Source organism: Phragmites australis, chromosome 22, assembly GCF_958298935.1.
Source record: "Phragmites australis chromosome 22, lpPhrAust1.1, whole genome shotgun sequence".
NCBI classification, from domain to species: Eukaryota; Viridiplantae; Streptophyta; class Magnoliopsida; order Poales; family Poaceae; genus Phragmites; species Phragmites australis.
In genome coordinates, this window is record NC_084942.1 from 13,356,867 (window position 1) to 13,375,893 (window position 19,027).

General features: G+C 38.9%; 1 protein-coding gene across 6 annotated transcripts; it reads right to left on the bottom strand.

Moving 5' to 3' along the window:
- Positions 1-389: 389 nt before the first annotated feature.
- LOC133905571 (replication protein A 70 kDa DNA-binding subunit A-like) lies at positions 390-9,821 on the bottom strand. Of its 6 annotated transcripts, none has more exons than XM_062347396.1 (6): positions 4,476-4,952; positions 2,011-2,157; positions 1,618-1,711; positions 1,329-1,535; positions 1,146-1,245; positions 390-1,064 (listed from the first exon to the last, which is right to left on the bottom strand). In XM_062347396.1, the coding sequence occupies exons 3-6, from the start codon at positions 1,646-1,648 to the stop codon at positions 842-844; spliced, it is 561 nt and encodes a 186-aa protein (XP_062203380.1). In that variant the 5' UTR covers positions 1,649-1,711; positions 2,011-2,157; positions 4,476-4,952; the 3' UTR covers positions 390-841. The 6 variants fall into 6 exon arrangements, 1 of the variants encoding a protein (XP_062203380.1); XR_009907639.1 differs by lacking the exons at positions 390-1,064; positions 1,146-1,245; positions 1,329-1,535; positions 4,476-4,952 and adding exons at positions 1,819-1,911; positions 8,241-8,317; positions 9,325-9,366; positions 9,509-9,821 and having other exon boundaries at positions 1,622-1,711; XR_009907642.1 differs by lacking the exons at positions 390-1,064; positions 1,146-1,245; positions 1,329-1,535; positions 4,476-4,952 and adding exons at positions 1,831-1,911; positions 8,241-8,317; positions 9,325-9,366; positions 9,509-9,820 and having other exon boundaries at positions 1,622-1,711.
- Positions 9,822-19,027: the final 9,206 nt, after the last annotated feature.

Sequence of the window (19,027 nt, forward strand, 5' to 3'; positions counted from 1 at the left end):
AAGCAAATATACTGGAATTTCGAAGGAATGAAAATGCTGTTATGACTTCATTTGTAGCAAATGTGAAAAGCCTGACTGACGTGACTATGCTAATCCAGTTTCATAAGCAAATATCACCAACTTCATTTGTAGTATTCAATTGCAATGACTACCTTTGAAGAGAATAATGCATATACAAAAATCAGTTCTTCACGCATTTACTATTTTAGTCATATAGTTTGAAGCTAATACTCTGCTATTTTTGGTTGCTTTAAGATACTGATTTCTACTATGTCCTATACAAGGCAGCAAACAGGGCAATCAGGCGCGGCAGTGGTTGTAGTAGTTGTAAGTTTTTACAGCAATAGATGTAGTAGTGCCGAGGTCCATTGCTACGAGGATTACACAGCTTTGTAGCTATGTAGATTACACTGCTTTTTTAGCAGTAGCAGATTCGATTAGAACTGTACACATAAGTTTAAGGCAAGCACAGTTCTTCTCGAATCTGAGCAAAATAGGTATTGAGATAAGCTATGCTAGTTACAGCAAAACATCAGCATCACTATCTGACTATGTCGGTTGTGGTGCTCCACTGTTCGACCAGCCTATTTTTCATGCTGCTTATGAAACTGGATTTACACCAAAAGAAAGTTTCCTGAACGAAGTTGGTGATATCCTTGTACCAGAAGCAGATTCAATCAGGAGTACTCTAGACATAAGTTGAAGACAAGTAGAGGTCTTCTGGAATCTGACCAAAATAAGTAGTCAGATAAGCTATGTTATTTACAGCAAACTATGAGTAACACTGTGACCATGGTGTTCGTTATGCTACATTGTTTGACCATGCTGTTCACCATGCTGTTTATAAAGTTGTATTTACACCAAAAGAAAGATTTCTGAAGTTGTTTATGTACCAAAGACAAGCCGAAGTTCTGCTTAAGAAAGGAGGTCCTCCCCTGTATGACTTCATGGGAGTACCAACAAAGATAGCTATAATGTGATTTTTTTGTCCGATTTCATAAACTGATTCTCCATTGAATTCCAATGCCCTTGGTCCCCAAAGTGAGAGGTCAATTCGATTGCCACTGTAACAGTAGCACAAGTGTTACGATACGTGCAGTTATACTTGGAAATAGGATGTATGTAACTATGAAAAGCCAATTAACCTGAGATCCTGCATGTTGATAATCCTTTTTGTCTGTAATTTTCCTTGACTAGTTAACACTCTTGCTGTATTGGAAACCAAAATGATCTGGCCTATGACATCTACAAATGAAGAGAGTTTATATGAGAGATCACATTAAGGAATTCTGCTGAAACTTGAAAACATATAATAAATGTCTGTATACCTAGGAATTGATCTGTTTTGTTTGTGTGCTGATACAGGTCCGGAAATGCAGTAAGAGAGAATGTGTATTTCAGAAAATCAGGAGGCTCATTCTGCACTTCAGCTATTTCAGTTCTCCTATTCAACCTGATCATACGAGGATTTCGAACTACCCTGAATCCAGGTGTCGCTCTTTCAACTGTGATCTTCCTCATGACAACAATTTTCCCTGGAAGTAAAAGGAGTATTAGTATCCATATATAAATATGGTTATCAAACTACAAGTACTTTTTGAGGAATAGGCTGCCTGCCTGTTGTAGTAGGATCAGAACAAGTGATCATGTAGATGTGTGATACTCCCAGTAGAAGGTAACGTTGGCAGACATGATAAATTCAGATTTCGTTCTGTAAAGATCATCGGGTAAGTTGTGAAATAATTATGCAGATGTTGTCACAACGTAATCACATAATGATAGAGACGAAAATGAGGTGACAGACTATGTTGTAACAACCTAGTCACATACTCATATATGCCCTAAAAGTTGATGTTTGATTAATGGTTGGCTTGCAGTATTAGAGGGTCCTCAGTGTCCGTAGTGGACATCCTGCCATTAAAGCATGGGATAAAAAAACGATCCATACAATGTCTCATAGCTGTCATCATTCAGGATAAATGGAGGTCGCAAATTGAAAAGTTGTGTTACCTTTTGATCTATGACAACAAGATCAAGGTGCTTTACTGGTGGGTCGTCATCATTTCTTCCTCCGAATTTCCACATCCTTAACATTCTAACACATAGGACATAGGTATATCCTCCAGGTTGTATCTGTGACAACAAGCTGATATTCATCTGCAAGGGAAAAGAAAAATAAACTGAATAGTTACTAGCAGTTCAATTGATATAGTTATATGTAATTAAATACTTCTTTATAGACTATGTTTTGTGTTTGAGAAGCGCATGTTCCATCGTCATTTTGTATAAGTATTTGAAGTCCGTCTTTATTTGTAACACGTGATACTGCAACATATAATTGTCCATGAGTAAATACGGGTTTCTTCAAATATACACCTACTGTTGATAATGTTTGGCCCTGACTTTTATTTATTGTCATTGAGTAACAAAGCTTTACAGTGAATTGTCTACGATTTAAAACAAAAGGCCATTGAGAACCTCTTGTTGTTAGATTGATACGTGGAATATAAATTTCCTCTCCGATATTTGTCCCAATTATTATAATAGCATCTATCATATTATCTCCTAACTTGGTTAGGATCAGTCTTGTACCATTGCATAGACCCAGGCTTTGGCTTAGATTTTGTAATAGCAAGATCGGAACTACAACTTTAATCAGAGTTTGTGTTGAGGAAAATTGTTTGCATCTAACGTGTTGAGGTACTCAATTGGATACAAAATATCTACGTCATTGCATGTATCAAAGAATTTTGATATAGAGTCTGCACTTAAATATTCTCTTTCTTCACTTGGTGCAAGTGTTAGTATAAACGAATTTATCTCATCAACTATTTTGTTAGTAGGCGTTAATATGCCTCTCTCTTTTAAGTAATTTGCGTGCGAATATTTTTTAGTAAACTCGGGATATATAGCATCTACTAATGCGTCAATTTTAGGACCTAATGGACATAGTAGTAGCTCTTTTGGTATATCTATCAATGTGCAATCTTTAGTGTTTATATTTGTTGATGATGAGATAGTCCCATTTCCCAAACCTAGGATCCATTCATTGAATGATTGATCTCTCTGTAGTTATCACTTGTTGGGTCCCTCTTTCTTAAACGCATGTTTTTAGTAAGATAAATTATTTTGACATATTTTCAAAGGTATGACTTAATTATAGAGGCATTTACTATCTGACTTCTCGATCCATTTTCGATAACTGGTAATATTTGTTTTGGATCTCCTCCTAGTATGACTACTTTTCCTCCAAATGGTACATTGCTTGCATCTGTATTTCTCTGGCTCATTATATCTTTCAAAGATCTATCTATAGCCTCAAAACATTGCTTATTTGTCATTAAAGCTTCATCCTATATTATAAGAGATGTCTCAATCAATAGGTCTACTAACATTGTTCCACGTTTTATATCACATATTGAATTTTCATCGATATCTACCGGTATCTTGAATCTTGAATGTGTTGTGTGACCATTTGGAGGTAACGATGATGCTACTCCTAATGATGCTATTTTTTTTTTTGTGCTTTGAGGTATGAATCTATAGTGTTCCATAAAAATGTTTCCAGGTGCCACCATTTCATGATATAAAATAAAAGTTTCCTTTGTTATTTAGCGCACTATCAATAACTTTATGAAAAGCTTCTTTTTGCTCTTTATTTAACTTCGCATATAATATATTTGCTTTTTCTTATAAATGCTCAGTATCATAACTCATTTCTTCTTCTATTAAATGGTTGGTAGAGAATTGTGTAAATTGTGCTGTCTTTGGAGGTAAATTGAACATATTTATATTAGCTCCATTTTTTTGAGAAAATTTCCTCTAGCTCTTGTAATAATATGCCACATATCTCATTTTCGGGAGTTTTGTAATGAACAGGGTGATATCGTATTGTTATTCTATGTTAGATATCATCTACCATTTTTTGCCTTTTTTTTTTGAAAATTTTATCTTTCATCCTGAATATTGCAAAATAATATCATTGTTGTAAAAAGATATCTTAGTTGAGAGGATTTGGCCCAAGTTGCTGCATCATTAAATGATATGTACCATTCGTCATCATTATTTAATAACCCTCTGGCTGCACATGCTTCTTTGAAAGTTTGATATACGGTTCCTTTATATGTTTTTATGTCATTGTAGCTTGTAGCTTGTCACATCGCAAATCTTGTAGATATGTCATTAAGCATAATCATACATCATGAGCATCACGTTAATTGTTGAGCAATTGTTGAGTGCTTGTCTTTCCAATGGTGGCTGAAAATTTGATAGGAGTTATACAAGTGACCCTATTCGGAGAAACCTTGTTTATTTTTCCAAATAGGCCTTGTGAGTGAATTCAATTTAAGTGGGTTCGTCTTGTTTTATAGTTGCCGTGCAGAATTTTTTAGAATTTTTGGAACACCGGAATAACTTTTATGGAATTAAGAAGGGAAGGAAAAGAGGATTGTTGTTTTCAGAAAAAGGACACTTACATGTGGGCCCACATGAGCTGGGTGGCCCCACCACCTCCTCCTTCTCCTTTCAGCTGCAGCAGCAGCTCCTTCATACCCCCTCACTCTCACTCCCTCTCTCCAACGCCCAGCCCAAAGAGCAGCAGCTCCCCCTCTCAAACCCCCTTCATTTCTCCCTCAAATCATCCCTCAAGAAGCAAAAATCAAGGTGTGTATATGGTACCATTGTGTGCCCTAGCTTCTAAGCTTCCCATTCATCCAATCTTTTTGCGCATGCACGAAGGATTCGAGCTGTTCTTAATCTCTCTCGGTTTGTTTGGTGAAGCCACAAGGAGCTGCAGCTTTGTCCCTCTTCTCCAAGCTTTTTCCTCCATTTTCTCCCTTCACTCGACGGTCACCAGCCTCAACAAGGACCTTGGGTAAGTCTCTAAGATCCTCATGGTGAGAATGCACGAATTGGTTTGGTTAAGTTTGGGTTCTTGAGCTGCGATTGAGTAGTTGGGAAGCACCGCTTAGTTTTTGATGAAATGGAGCTAGTAGGGAAGTTTGGATAAGGTAGAATTCGGGAATCATGCTTGTGTTTTTTGGGTAGATGGAGTCTAGAACCCTTGGGCTAGTGTAAACATGTTGTTCCTTATATTGGTGAACCATGCAAGTTGAATCGGCAAGGAAATCGTTACGATTCACGCTTGTCAGTTAAACCAGAAGTTCTAGTTTATAGTCTGGAAATTCCGGGTAATCTGAGTTAAACCACCCGAGAACCCCTATTCGGAAAAAACACCTAGAAGTTCCAACCACTCGGAAGTTCCGACCTTCTATCGGAAGTTCCGGTTAGTTCGAGTTAAGCCAACCCGAGAACCCCTATTCGGAAAAACAACTGGAAGTTTCGACCACCCGAAAGTTCCAACCCACCAGAAGTTCCGGTTAATTCGAGTTAAGCCAACCCGAGAACCCATGTTCGGAAAAACACCCAGAAGTTCCAACCTTCTACCGGAAGTTCCGGTTAATCTGAGTTAAGCTAACTCGAGAACCCCTGTTCGAAAAAACACCCGAAAGTTCCGACCACCCAGAAGTTCCGACCTTATACCGGAAGCTCCGGTATTCAGTCAGAAGTTTAGATGTTGCTTGGATCGGAGACTTCTTTGTCCTTTCGCGTATCTTTGTATTCTTAGCTTGTTGTACTGCATCCTCACTCTTTATGCATCTTGTAGCATACCTCTTTACACCTCATATTTTGCTGATGATCCCTATCCTTGTAACCCGGGTATAACATGTTGTTGTCTAACTTAAAAAGTTATTCGAGATGCTTAGAAATGCATAGGTTCTCGGTAGAAGTCGAGCGGTGGTTCGACCATCGTTCGTGAGCTATAGGCTTAATTATTGATTACAAGGATAATGTTGATGATGGGATCTATGAGATGTGAGAATGAGGTAAGATGCAGGCGGTGCTAGGGATAGGTCAGGAAAGGAACTCGAATGCCATAGACCGCTTGCATCGTTTAAGCACCAACTATTGTTGCAGTTGGCTTTAACACTTTCTGCACTTTCCACATATCTGTATATGGGACGGGTGAGCCAAGTATCTTATGTTATTGTGGCCTTTTGGCGTGTGAGTCTATGGTGCTGTGGGCTGCCGGCTTGTATAGGTACCTAGTTTGCTTGCGGAGTAGTTCTAGATGACCTCCGCACCCATAGGCGCATGTTCAAACAGTTATGGCTTATTTGGGAAAGGTTGTCACGTGAATCATCGCTTGCAACTGACGGGTTGTATGGAGGGTGGTCTCATGTCGTGTAGGTAAAGATGTATCCCTTGCAAGGTGTAAGAACAATTTGAATTGCTGCGCTCTCGGTTATGATCATGCTTCTGTCCATTTGCATCAATCGTAGAGTCCCTATGTGGAATGATGTTATTCTATGTTGGGAAGTAATTATGATGATTGATGATGAGTTGAGATGTTTCAAGTTACATATATGTTTATGTTGTTGATCTCAGGTTAGAAGGGTATAAGTGGTTAGGTGTAGCTGCTCACACTTGAGTCGAATTTTGCTTTTGCATACAAATTTACTTAACCTTATGACTGATTCCTTGCTAATTCATCCAGATGCATTATCCTTGGAGTCGGGTTATTGTATGTAACCATTATGGATTAAGCCTTGCGAGTACCTTCGTACTCACGTTGCTTTGATGAGTTTTGCAGGTAAGGAAGATGTTGTTTTCGGTTACTTCATGCCTACCGATATTGGCGATGAGACAGAGTAGTGCCTTCTACTCGGGTGATGTCATTTTGGGGTGGTGCCTCTAGGCAAAAGGCCCCACCTATCTTTTGTTGTAATAGACTTTATATTCTGATGTGTAGTTTCTCTAAGCGGCTAGGAGATAAAGTGATTCTTTTGTCCTCCTAGCGTATATTTTCATAAATGGATGTAAATCTGTAATGACTTAAAGACTTGTAATATAATTTCATTATTCGCTCTTTGTTATTCCTTAATTTGATGAAGCATGATGTAAAGCCTCGTGTTCCGATCTTGGATATAAAACACTTGCTGGGACTACCGGGATTGGATTCTGATTAATCATTGTGGTCGTGATTATGTAATGATCGTCCTAATGATTAATTAGAATACAATTTGGACGGTTCCTTACATAGCTTCTTTTACTATCATTAACAACATGCGTAAATAGAATAGTTCTCCTTCCGTTGGGTTAACATAATATAAACATCTTTATACCAATGAACTCTTTTTAACCAAAATATAACACCATAATATTTGCATGTGTAGTCTGGTGTGCCGAAGTATGATCTTTTGCTATATGTTTCTTTTAGGTATTCTATGTGTTTTGTTAAAAAATAGACCATTCCACATGGTACAGATAAATAAGCATGTTTTACTTGTGTATTTAATAGCTATCGTTTTATTAACTGTTGAATATTAGATTGATCTATAGACTCTAATGTTTTGCGTTTCTTTCCAGTGTTTATTTTGCATCTTTTTGTTCTATTTTCCAAATAATTAATATTATCAGTAATAATATTACTCGTATCAATATCTAATATCTGTATAGCATTACGCCTTTTCTTCAAATAAGGCTTATGCGTACTCAATTTATCGATATTATATAATTGAGCTACACTTGTTAGTAAAACAGTCAAAATAAAAATAATTGATAGTACTACAAATAGTAAGTTAAATTCTGGTTTAATAAATTGCAAGACACCAAATCAGCACATCTAATGTTATTACAACCAGTGTGAGAAATTAGCACATTCGGATAGAAAATACTCATACTTCTCCATATCAGCATGTTAGTGGTACTAATAAAGTTTCTACTAAAATTAAGTGCCTCTAGCTCAACATTGATAACAGATTTACTTATTTTTTGATAAAATAATGCTTTATGGTAGTTGTAGTCAGGTACATTAAATCCGAATATTATTTGACGGGCATGTAGAGCCTCTAAAGTTATCTGCTGCCTCTGTAGGTTGAGATCATCCATTGTATCTGCTCAAAAGAAGAGTGTTTTGTCAGATGGAATTTTTTTGGATTTAGGTATGTCCATCTCTAATCCTGCTAGTACAGTCCCATATTCCATGTATTCAATTAAGAATGATGCGTATTTTGCTCCGATTATTGGCAATGTTTGATGCAGCAGATTGACGAATGAAATACTTACTCTTGGCATTCTACTAAACACATCGCACACATACAGAACATATTGCTTCGTTAATTTCAATGTATTTATAAACAGTAAATACTATGTGCAATTGAGATATTGTAGTTTGTTACCTTCAAAGTGTCTTTTTTTCTCTTCCTTTTTCGCTTTGTTGATGTTCTCCCTGCTTGATGTGAATATGAAAATTGTCCTGAAATAGGATACAGATCATGCAGGATTCTTTTAGTTATTATACCTTATAATATTGTAATACTGTTGCAACATGCAACGATGTGATACAATGAGGTTGAGCTAATTCATTTGATACAACCAATTGCTTCAAATTAGCGTATAAATAAGTCCTGAAGCTTCACTTGCCCAAGTCTGCACATTTCAACTGTAGTTTTATGCCTAAAAAGATCAATTGTACCAGTAGTTTACTTATAATGATAGTAGGTTGATATGATTCTCAAGCTGGACTCCAATTTAGGTTTATAGCAGATGGCAGCAGCTAGCTACATATACTACAAAGCCAAAACAACAGAGCACACAGTTCAACTGTTCGCATCAGGTGGTACTAGCACAAGTACACATGAAGGGCTACGGCAACCCCATGATAAGAATGTAAGATGGCACATTATTAATTATGTTATAGCATTGTCGAAAAAAAACTATCAAGCTAAGTATACTACACTGAGGGCATTACACTGCATATATAATAGAGAAAGGTTAATCTTCCTCAATATTGTAAATACAATCTACGTTTTTCTCAGTCATTTCATCGAACATGTGAGAGCAGAGAGACTATCAATTGCATATTACCACTACCTATTGTTGGAGGGCGAAAATAAGAGATGAGAGAGTAGCAGTTCTTTTATAGCTAATTGTAAAACAGGGAAATCGACAACATTTAATCTTGAATAATATTGCAAATGCAAAGCAAGTTCCTCTCAGGCATTTCATCGAGCATGTTAGTAGCAGCTGTGGTTCGAGACCAAACACAAGAGTAGAGAAGTAAGAATTGCATGTGAGCAGTTGTTTTTATAGGTAACTCTAAAACAAGGGAAACCGGATGGGGCGGCGGGGGGCGGGGGGGGGGGGGATATGTCGATTCAACCGTAGAATTTGAAATGGACAATCAGTCACATCCGGTTCTTTCTTTAAAATCCTGAAGCGATATCGAAAGGATAAGGAGCTTACAATAGACGATGTACTTACCTTCAGTTCGAGCGACGGAAAGAATCACCGAGCTCTTGCTATCTGAGATTCCTTGCGCAAAAAATATTTAAAACGCATATTTAGTCAACCTTGATCCTCTTTGTTCAATGAACAGGCAAGATTGAAAGAGCAACGAATAGCGAGATTAAAAGAGCGACAACATTCGGAGACGCGATTTATATACCTCTTCTTCGCTGGTTACAGAATACAGGCGCCCTCTTGCCTTTTCCCCTTGCCTTATACCTGCTCGCGATTTATTTCCCCTGTCCTCCGACGATTCCTGCAGTTTTCTCCAGATCAATCTCACAGCAGCAGGCACGGCGTTTGTACTCCGTTTTCGATCTATCCTGAAGCACGCAGAAGCTCATGCCAGCTCCCGAACGGCCCAATGCGACGCGTTTCGCATGCGCTGTCGCCGCGTGGCCCAATTCACAGTGTGCTATCGAACGTCGCTCGATAATTGTCGACTCCAATCGGACGACTGCTAACAATGGGCTGACGTGGAGTCACGTTGCTTGAGTTTTCTTCCGAGAACTGGGTCATGGAGATAGTAATTCGAGAAAAGGAATACAAATTAAGAATTAGTTTACTGATACATTAAGAAATTGGCTGAAAATTGTAAAATGTATAGAAAAATAAATATAGCTCCTACAATTGTCAATCAAATTTTGTTATTTTAATGGCATACTCTACCTGTTAAAATTATGTGTACTCATGAAATAGTTAATGAAATATATTTCATTGAATAAATGCGCTGAAAATTGAATAATTCATAGTTAAACCATGCTTTGTCCAAAATTGGTGAATAAGTATTCCTACGATTGGCACTATCTAGGAAAAATACATGTCTACATGAAATACCTGTTTAATGTACTTTTAATTGCCATGCTTAGTTAGAGCTTGTTAAAAATCATAGTTAATTCAATATAATCTAGTCATCGACAATTTGTGAATCGTCGATCTAATGAATATATGAAGAATGTAGGGATACTCAATGTAGTCGAATCGTACATCAACATATAGAGATTTATATAGGTTTATACCTCTAAAGGATAATAGCCTTACATCATGTCGTCTTGTATTGATTTTGAGATAGATTATAATGGGTGGAAGGTCTTGGCTAACCTAGATGGATCTAAATCTAGTCAAGGGTTCCTTGCCTGTAGTCTGAGCGATATATGGATGTAGATCGTGAGTACAGAAGGCTCGAGAGCTTGAGGCTTCTGTGCGCTTGTGTCTCGTTAAATGGACTTGTTATTTCTTATCCTCCGCAAGGCCCCCTGACTCCGTATATATATGGGAGTTACCATGTATCATTTGGACTCCTTTTCGAGTAGGATTCTGTCACCCTCAAACTTAGGAATATAGTTCCTTGTTTAAGGGATATCCTGGAATCTGCGGATAGTTTCTATACGTCGAGCGACTCCTTTCATAGATACATTTGTATGCTCTGAGAATCAAGGAATACACAGTCATATGCTCCAAGAATTCAGGAAATCCTAGGGGATTTGTGTGCATATATGATAGCCGTATATGATAGTTTTATACTACTCATCGTCAAGCCTCACATTAGTACGTGAAATGAGGTTGTGACGGATCAAAAACCTAGCCAAGGGAAATATCTTTGAGTATAACTTGGGTCTCCTGGTAGGATGTACATCCAACCGGGCATACGGATGTCCTCGGGTCCTCTAGTCGGGATTTTGAATTTCCTTGGATAGCTCCGTGAGCTTCTGAGAAGGTACCTCATCCAAGTAGGGGTTCTTGGTCAACAGAGAAATATTGTCCCAATTTTTTAGGATCCCAAAAAGGATGGGGGAGAAGTGACTGCTTGTTTGATGGTTTCTTGGAACATCAATCGTCGCGGCGAAAATTTCGCGTAGTAGTGAAGAGAATCTTTCCTGGTAAAACATCACGATGACATTTGGAAACTAAGCGTATTTTTTGGTGTAGTGCTTCGGCTCTCCTAAGATTTCGTACCAACAGCTCACGCATGCACCGAAAAAGATCCTGAACATAAAATGCGATGGGACCTTGGCACAAAAGATCATAGCACTAAGTAGCAGTTGGAACTGCCACGATAATTAGTTGGAGAATCACTGAGTCCACTTAGGCTTTCTTCTGTATCATGTGCTTGGGAACAGAAATTTATTCTTTTGTCATAAAAAACAAAAAAGAATGTAAATGAAAATAATGGGACTTTTTGGGAACTCAATACCGAGGAGATACTAATAACCTAACATGCTTAGGGCTACTCACTTCCTCCTTTCACTAGGGTAGGATGAGTTTGTTACTAATTAGGGAGCTTAATCGGGTTAGCCCTAGGTCCAATATGAGTGGGAGGCATCATAGTCCCTGAGCATTCGAGGACACTATAATGAACCTTTGTTACATCTCGCAAGTTTGTAACTTAGAACATTGTGTCCACACAAAGGAAGTCGCTTTGGCACATGCACAATATGTTGTTGTTAGCTCTTGGTATATTGTATTCATCTAGCCTCGAATGGTTATCTAGGAAGAAAACATAGATAGGCAGTCAAAGATAATAAGAAAAAACCATCAACCAACCATTATAATTTAGCTGACTGGGGTAAGAGAAAATAATTAAACGCTCATGCTTCCCCTCTGGTCGTATAAACTCTTGTTTCATGAAGTTAGTTCCCGTGTGACCTTGTTCAGGCTTATCCAGGTGCACACGAGAGGTAAAGGTACCTGGATTGTGGCTTACCGCTGGTGTACCCGTCTTATGGGTGCTAAACATTTAGTTTAGGGAAGACAAAAAAGAACACAAAGAGACTCAAACGATCTTACAGGAAATATGAACCTTTACTAGTATAAACTTACTCTTAGTACTTACACATAAATGTTTTGGAGTTGGTCGACGTTCCAAGAATTATTAATGATTCATCCATCCTCCATTTCTAAGAGATTTAGGGTGAGTAGAACGACCACCGTGTAGAGACCCTCCCACTTCGGAGATAGCTTGTTGTTGTTTTGTTGGCTCTGAACGAGTTATAGAACCAAGTTCCTAGCTTGGAGGCTTCATTATCAGATGTCTCTGTCATAGTAGCTCCAGAGGGAATTGATATTTGGCTAATCGTATCAGTAGTTGAGTCCTTTTATGGTAGAGATACCGAAGGAGATGAAAAGGAACTTGAAGCCACCAGATGCTGACAAGAAGAGACCCTAGAATATCCAGACCTCAAGTCATAACAGGCCGCGATAAGGGGATTGTTTGTAGAGCTTGAGCGGGTTGATGGATGTGTCTATTATGAAACTAGCACTTGATGAATCTTTTTACCATCTTGCTCACATCATGGAGAACCGTTGGCCAGTAGAAACATTGTGTAAAAACCTTTCTGACTAGGGTTCGGATGGAAGCGTGAGCTTTGCACACCCCTTCATGGATTTCTTCGAGTAATTTGCTACCTTGCTACCGAGACATGCACGTCATGTGCACTCTAGGGGTAATTCCTCGAAGAATCACCATCGAGTCTGGGTTGAGGGCATCATATGTCCTACTCCCTTTCTTTGATGACAAAACATGTCGCCTCGGCATTGGTTGTGATTCCTTAGAAATTCCCTCAAAATACATCGCAGAGTCACTCCTCCGAGTAGATCATCTTCGGCTCATCACAAGATTTGTAGCTAGAAAGGTCATCTCCTAGGTCCACCTGATCGATCATCGGATCCTTGTTGGATGAGATGGTAAAATTGTCATAGAGCCCCTCATCCGAGAAATCGATTCTTGATGTAGACTTGGGTGGAGTCAGTGACATGTTACATGGTAAAGATTTGACATCATTGGTCATTATCCCAATGGACGGCGCCAGCTGTCGATGATATGTGAACCGCCGATCTTGTGAATACGTGAAGGATGTAAGGGATACTCTCTATAGCCAAATCGTACGCCAAAACATAGAGATTTATACAGGTTCAGACCTTCCGAAGGATAATAGCCCTACGTCCTGTCGTTTTATATTGATCATCGAGACATATTACAAAGGGTTGTCTTGGCTAGCCTAGATGGATCTAAACCTAGTTGAGAGCCCTTTGCATGTAGCCTCAGTGAGATATGGATGTAGATTGTGAGTACAAAAGGCTCGAGGGCTTGAGGCTTTTGTGCTCTTGTGTGTCGTTCAATGGATTTATGTCTTGTTCAATGGACTTGTGTCTTGTCCTCCGCAAGTTCCCTTGGCTCCGCAAATATAAGGGGGTTGTCATGTAGGCTCTGGACTCCTTTCCAAGTAGGATTAATTCCATCATTCTCAAACTTAGGGATAGACTTGTTTGTTTAAGGGATATCTTGGAACCTGTGAGAAATTTCTATACGTCCAGTGACTCCTTTCTCGGATACAGTTGTAAGCTCCGAGAATCCAGGATACCCAAAGGGATTTGTATACGTATAAGATAGTCATATACAGTAGTTTTATACTACTCGTCATCACCAGTAAAGTTGAAATAACTTTTTTCTATTTGTTATGATGACCTATGTATAGGAAAAATATGAGTTGGTATAGTAAAATTCTCCTAAACGTGTTTGGACATGCCTTCACTAAATTGTTTATAAAGTGAACAAATGAAACCCAAATTCATTCATTCTTATTGCATTGTACACATAACTCAGTGTACTACATCTCCATCGAATTTCATGCATAGTGGAGCATTTCTCATGGAATTGCATTGTTTGGATTTCTGTACATTTTTCTTCTCGATAGACACTAACGTACCGGACAACAACAAAGTTGAACTGAGGAACTGATTGATGAAGTAGCACATGAGACTCAAGGAAAACATCTATGCATGTTGATCCTTCGTATTTTGGTGAAAGTGATGGTGGTTTAATTTGGTATTATATTTGCATGCCGTAGATGCATGTCTAGGTGCGTATTAGGAATATGTTTTGGTAGAAACGAGTTGCATGTGCCATCCTCGAAAAAATTGGTTAATCTTGATCCTTGTAACCTGAGATGATGGGTAGAAGTCATAGCTTAATGTGTCATGACAAGTTTCTTATCCATGCTTTAGGTCAACGGTAGAAGTCAAGCGATGGAATATCACTATCGTTCACAAGTATAGGACTTTTCATTATGAGGATTATGTTCAGTTATGGATGATGATGGTATGATAAATGTGAGTCTTGAACAGGTGGTAGGGGTATTTGGGAATGGAGTCTCGGATGCTATAGTCTCGCTTGAGCTAGTTAAGGACCATGTCGTTGGTGATGTTGACTTAAGCACCTTTCCATACTTCCATATATCTGAATATGGTAAGTATGAGCTGAGTACCATATGTCACTGTGGTCTTTTCACTCACTGGTCTAGGGTGTGAGCAGGTAGCTAGCGAGGGGCCTAGGGTTGTATCGGTGTGGACCTAGGTGTCCTCCGCGCCTCTAGACACTTGTTCAAACAGTCGGGGCAAGTACGTGAAACGTTGTCACATTGAATCACCACTTGTATCCGACACGTTGTATAGAGGGTGGTCGCATGTCATGTGGGCAATGAAGTACCCACACTGCACAGTGTCAAAACTATTTGAATAGCTATGCTCTCGGTTATGAGCAAGCGTAATGTTCATTAGATATGATCATAGCATTTTTATTAGGAAATGTTGTATTGGTCTCGTGTATGTTGTCATGTAGAGGTGCATGGCATGTTATATGATGATGAGATGAGAAATATCGATATTTGATACTTGATGTTTCCAAGTTATTCATATGCGCTACATTTGTATGGGCATTTGGTGGTTTAATGTTGAGAAATGAGATTAGTATGCTAGTTGCCTCATTGTGGTTACTATATTTTTATTTTGATCATGTTAGTGCTCAATTTACTTGTTAATGATTAGAATGCTTTTGCTTAAATGTTGCAAATTGTGGCCTTTACCTTGCTATGTCCAGATGAATCATCCCTGATCGGGATGTATACCCATATCATGTAAGTCTTGCGAGTATTTTCGTACTCATCTTGCTTTGCCGATTGTTTTGTAGGTAAAAGTGTTGGTGTTAATTGGTTGCTTGTACCTAGCTAGGAAGGGCGAGGTGCCTGCTATACTACTAACCCTAGTCAGTTGCCTTGTGTGTAATGGCGGCACTAGCTTTTGTTTCTTTTGAAAAACTCTTCCACTGTGATATATGTGTAGAAGTGCTAGATAATGATATGTCACCTGTTAATTATCTAGTGCTCTTTTGGTAGATTAAGAGCTGATGAAACTTGTTATAATTTATTGAGTTCACTTGTTAAATATCAACTCGTAATCACTTGTTAAGACTTGTAAGTTAAAATTCATGTTTGCACCCTATCAATGAATGTGATATTGTGATGTACATATTGATAACGATATGTATTTGATAATAGATTTCTTGAGAGTTATTGAGTTACACATATCGGGAGCTCCTCGACTGCCATCGTTTCAATCAATGTATGCACGTGGGCTTCCACTTTAGTTGAGGTTTAACATGACCGTCCTCCTAGATAGTGTATGTTAGCTATACTCTCAATTGAGCCAAGGGCAATTTGAAAGAGGTCTGATAATAACTACGTGCCTACATCATGGATTTTAGAATTTGCAAAATTTGCAAAAATTTTATGAAGGATTGAATCCATCCTCACATAATCATTTGGATGCATCGACTGGAGGATCATTCATGTGCAAGAGGCGTTCCTGATGCCATGACACTTATTAAGACTATTGTGGATAACCAAAGTTGGGTATCAAGGCCTACACCAACCGGAAAAGTGAAGAGTTTGCTGGAAGTGGAAGAAATAGATTTTCTTGCTGGGAAGATCGATGCTCTTACAAGAAGACTGGATACACTAGGAGCTGCCAAGACCAAGACAATACAAGTTGCTGAAGCTAGTTCTACTTGTGAAGTGTGGTGAAATCGGTAGTACTAACACTACTACAGAATAAGTCTTATATGCTGACCTATCATTACGGTTCCTTATGAGCTAACAGTGATGGAGTATCACTGTCGGATCGTATGAAGGACCGGCACTAAAAGTTTATTCGAAAAGAACTGACAGTGATAATTAATTGTCACTGTCGGTTCTAACTACGAATTGACAGTGATAGTATCATCGACAGATCCTTCTTAAGAACCAGCAGTAAAACTTGGCTATCACTACCGGTTCTAGCCACAAACTAGTAGTGATAGTTCATCAAGTATCACTGCCAGTACATGTTATAAACCTATAGTGATAATGAACGATAGCTTATCTTAAAAAAATCATAACTTTTTCATATAAAGTTGAATAGCAAAAAACTTTATATGAAAATTGTAGCACTTGACGAGATCTACAACTTTGTAGTTGATTTTTTTAATTTAAGGTCATTAAATACCTAAATAGTCTAACAAAGTTTTAGAAAACAAGGATCAGAAAGAAATCATATCCTATTTTTATCAATAGTACTTATGTGGTGGGATGGTAAGGACGTATCGTTCGAGTTAAGAGGTCCTAGGTTCGAGTGTCATGATCCGCATGTGTGCGTATTTTACGCAAAAAATCGTGTGACTTGTTACAGCGCGACCGTGGAGTGGTTGGGCCAAATTGCTTTTTTCAGGCTAAAAAATATCGATTCAAGGACCGACTATCACTGAGTTGACAGTGATAACTCCCTTCATTGCTGATCCTTGAGTTGACAGTAATAGTCGGAGATTATCACTACACATTGCCTACTACCGGCTCTACAATCGGCAGTGAAAATAGTTTTGAAGCTAGCAGTGAAGATGATTTTGAAACCGGCAGTGAAAACACTTGCTGTAATACTGTAAGGAATGCTACCCCAAACAAGTAAACTTTGTCAACTAAGTGAGGAAGCAATGATATTACTGGAAGAGTAATCCAAATCTCAGCTATGGAAATAAGAATAACACTAGCTTCACTACAAGTTTTGCCATGCAGAACTTTGTCCCGCTGTAGATTCAACTTCATGAATTTATTGAGGAACAAGCCAATTTCAATAAGGAGACAAACGCCAACTTCAAGAATATTGAGAGAGTCTTCAAAGGAATTGGAGGAAAGATGAATGAGCTTGGAGCATCCATGCAACTAGTTCTTAATTAGAGCAAGATACTGGAGATTCAGATCACTCAAGTTGTTGGTTCAGTACCGGGAGAAGATGGAAAGTTGCCTGGACAACCTTGAAAACCTAAGGAAACTTGCAAAGATATTAGCAGAAGAGGCGGAACGTAGTTGAAGAGTGGACAGTTGGGACTGCAGCAAGGAACACAATGCCTATGCCGCCCAGTGCACCTCAAGTAGAAGAAGCAGTGGAGATTGAAGAAGTATATCCAGCTGAAGATTCCAACATTCTTCCAGCTAAGCCACGCTCCAAGAGCTCCAATGACGAGCAGTTTGCTAAGTTCGTTCATGTCATCAAGAAGCTCTATGTCAACATCCCTCTTTTGGATGTGATGCAAGTTCTCACTTACTTGCACTACTTAAAGGATATCCTGCTCAACAAGCTAAGACTTCCCAACACTACTAGAAGTAGTGAATTAAAGATGACTGAGTGTAGCATTGCCATCATCAACATCGGTCCAGTCGAGAAGAATGATCTAGGTTGCCCAACTATTCCTTGCTCAATTAGATCTCATCTGTTTGAGCGTGCTCTTTGGGACCTAGGAGCAAGTGTCAGCTGGCGTTATACCGATGGTTGTTTTGACAAACTCAGGTTGCTCGGACTAGAGCCTACGTCTATGTGTTTGGAGCTAGCGGGTCATTCTATTTGCTATCCTGTGGGAGTTGTTGAAGATGTACTGTGAAGATTAAAGATTTCCTAGTTCATGGCGACTTCGTCATTTTGGAGATGGATACATATATAACAAGACATCGTCGATACTTGTTCTTGCGTATAGCCAATGCAAACCGTTGGATTGTGATCCGAATTCCTGTTGGGTCATATAAGGGACGTTTTCGGTCTATATTCTGGAATAATCCGTATTAGACTCGAGTCGTATGTGTCCACCCCTATAAATATATCTTGTAAGCTGTAAGAAGAGCTAAAAGGCTAATTGTAATTCCCTGCATTGTACACATCCCTAATATAATGAAGATCGTCGATTGACGCCTGTGGTTTTTTTCCCTCAAGGGTTTTCCACGTAAAAATCTTGTCTCATGTTCGATCTTGTCATACTTTATTCCTAACAAGTGGTACCAAAGCCGGATCAAACACACGAGAATACGAGAAAAAATAGATCTGTTTTTGTCGTCAAATCCCGTCGCTGGGATTCGTCAATTTCGCCGTATCGGTTTCGTCCGCTCGTTGTCCGAGATTGCATCTCGTCGATTTCGCCGACCGCTGTGTACGGAGTCGATCGGAATGCGGAGCAAGACATGGACACGCGCATGAACCGGACGTGGACACGTACACAAAGACCCAGGAACAAGCTCGTCGCCAAGCCAAGCTAAGCCGATTCACCTTGAAGCCATCGGATCAAAGAAGAAAAGGAGAGGATCAAGTCCCAAGTACACCTGCCTGCTCTCTCATGTGAAAAGCCAAAACTTGTGATTCTGCTATGTGCACCTAAGAAAATTTACCAGAGATTGGTTTCTGGTTTGATTGCTACACATACACGAAGTGTATTAGGATTTTTACAATTTATTGCTTCGTGCACACAGGGTTGTACCAGAGGCACTGCAAGCTATTTTATTGCTAATTTTTCCTTCGTTATGGCTTCTATAAAATATGATATTCCGCT

Bases quoted from the DNA above. Each gene is read 5' to 3' on its own strand.
- LOC133905571 (XM_062347396.1), bottom strand. From the start codon at position 1,648: ATGATCACTTGTTCTGATCCTACTACAACAG. The intron at 1,246-1,328 runs GTATACAGACAT...CTTCATTTGTAG, and splicing joins CAAAACAGATCAATTCCTAG to ATGTCATAGGCCAGATCATT. The intron at 1,065-1,145 runs GTTAATTGGCTT...CTACTGTTACAG, and splicing joins ATCAACATGCAGGATCTCAG to TGGCAATCGAATTGACCTCT.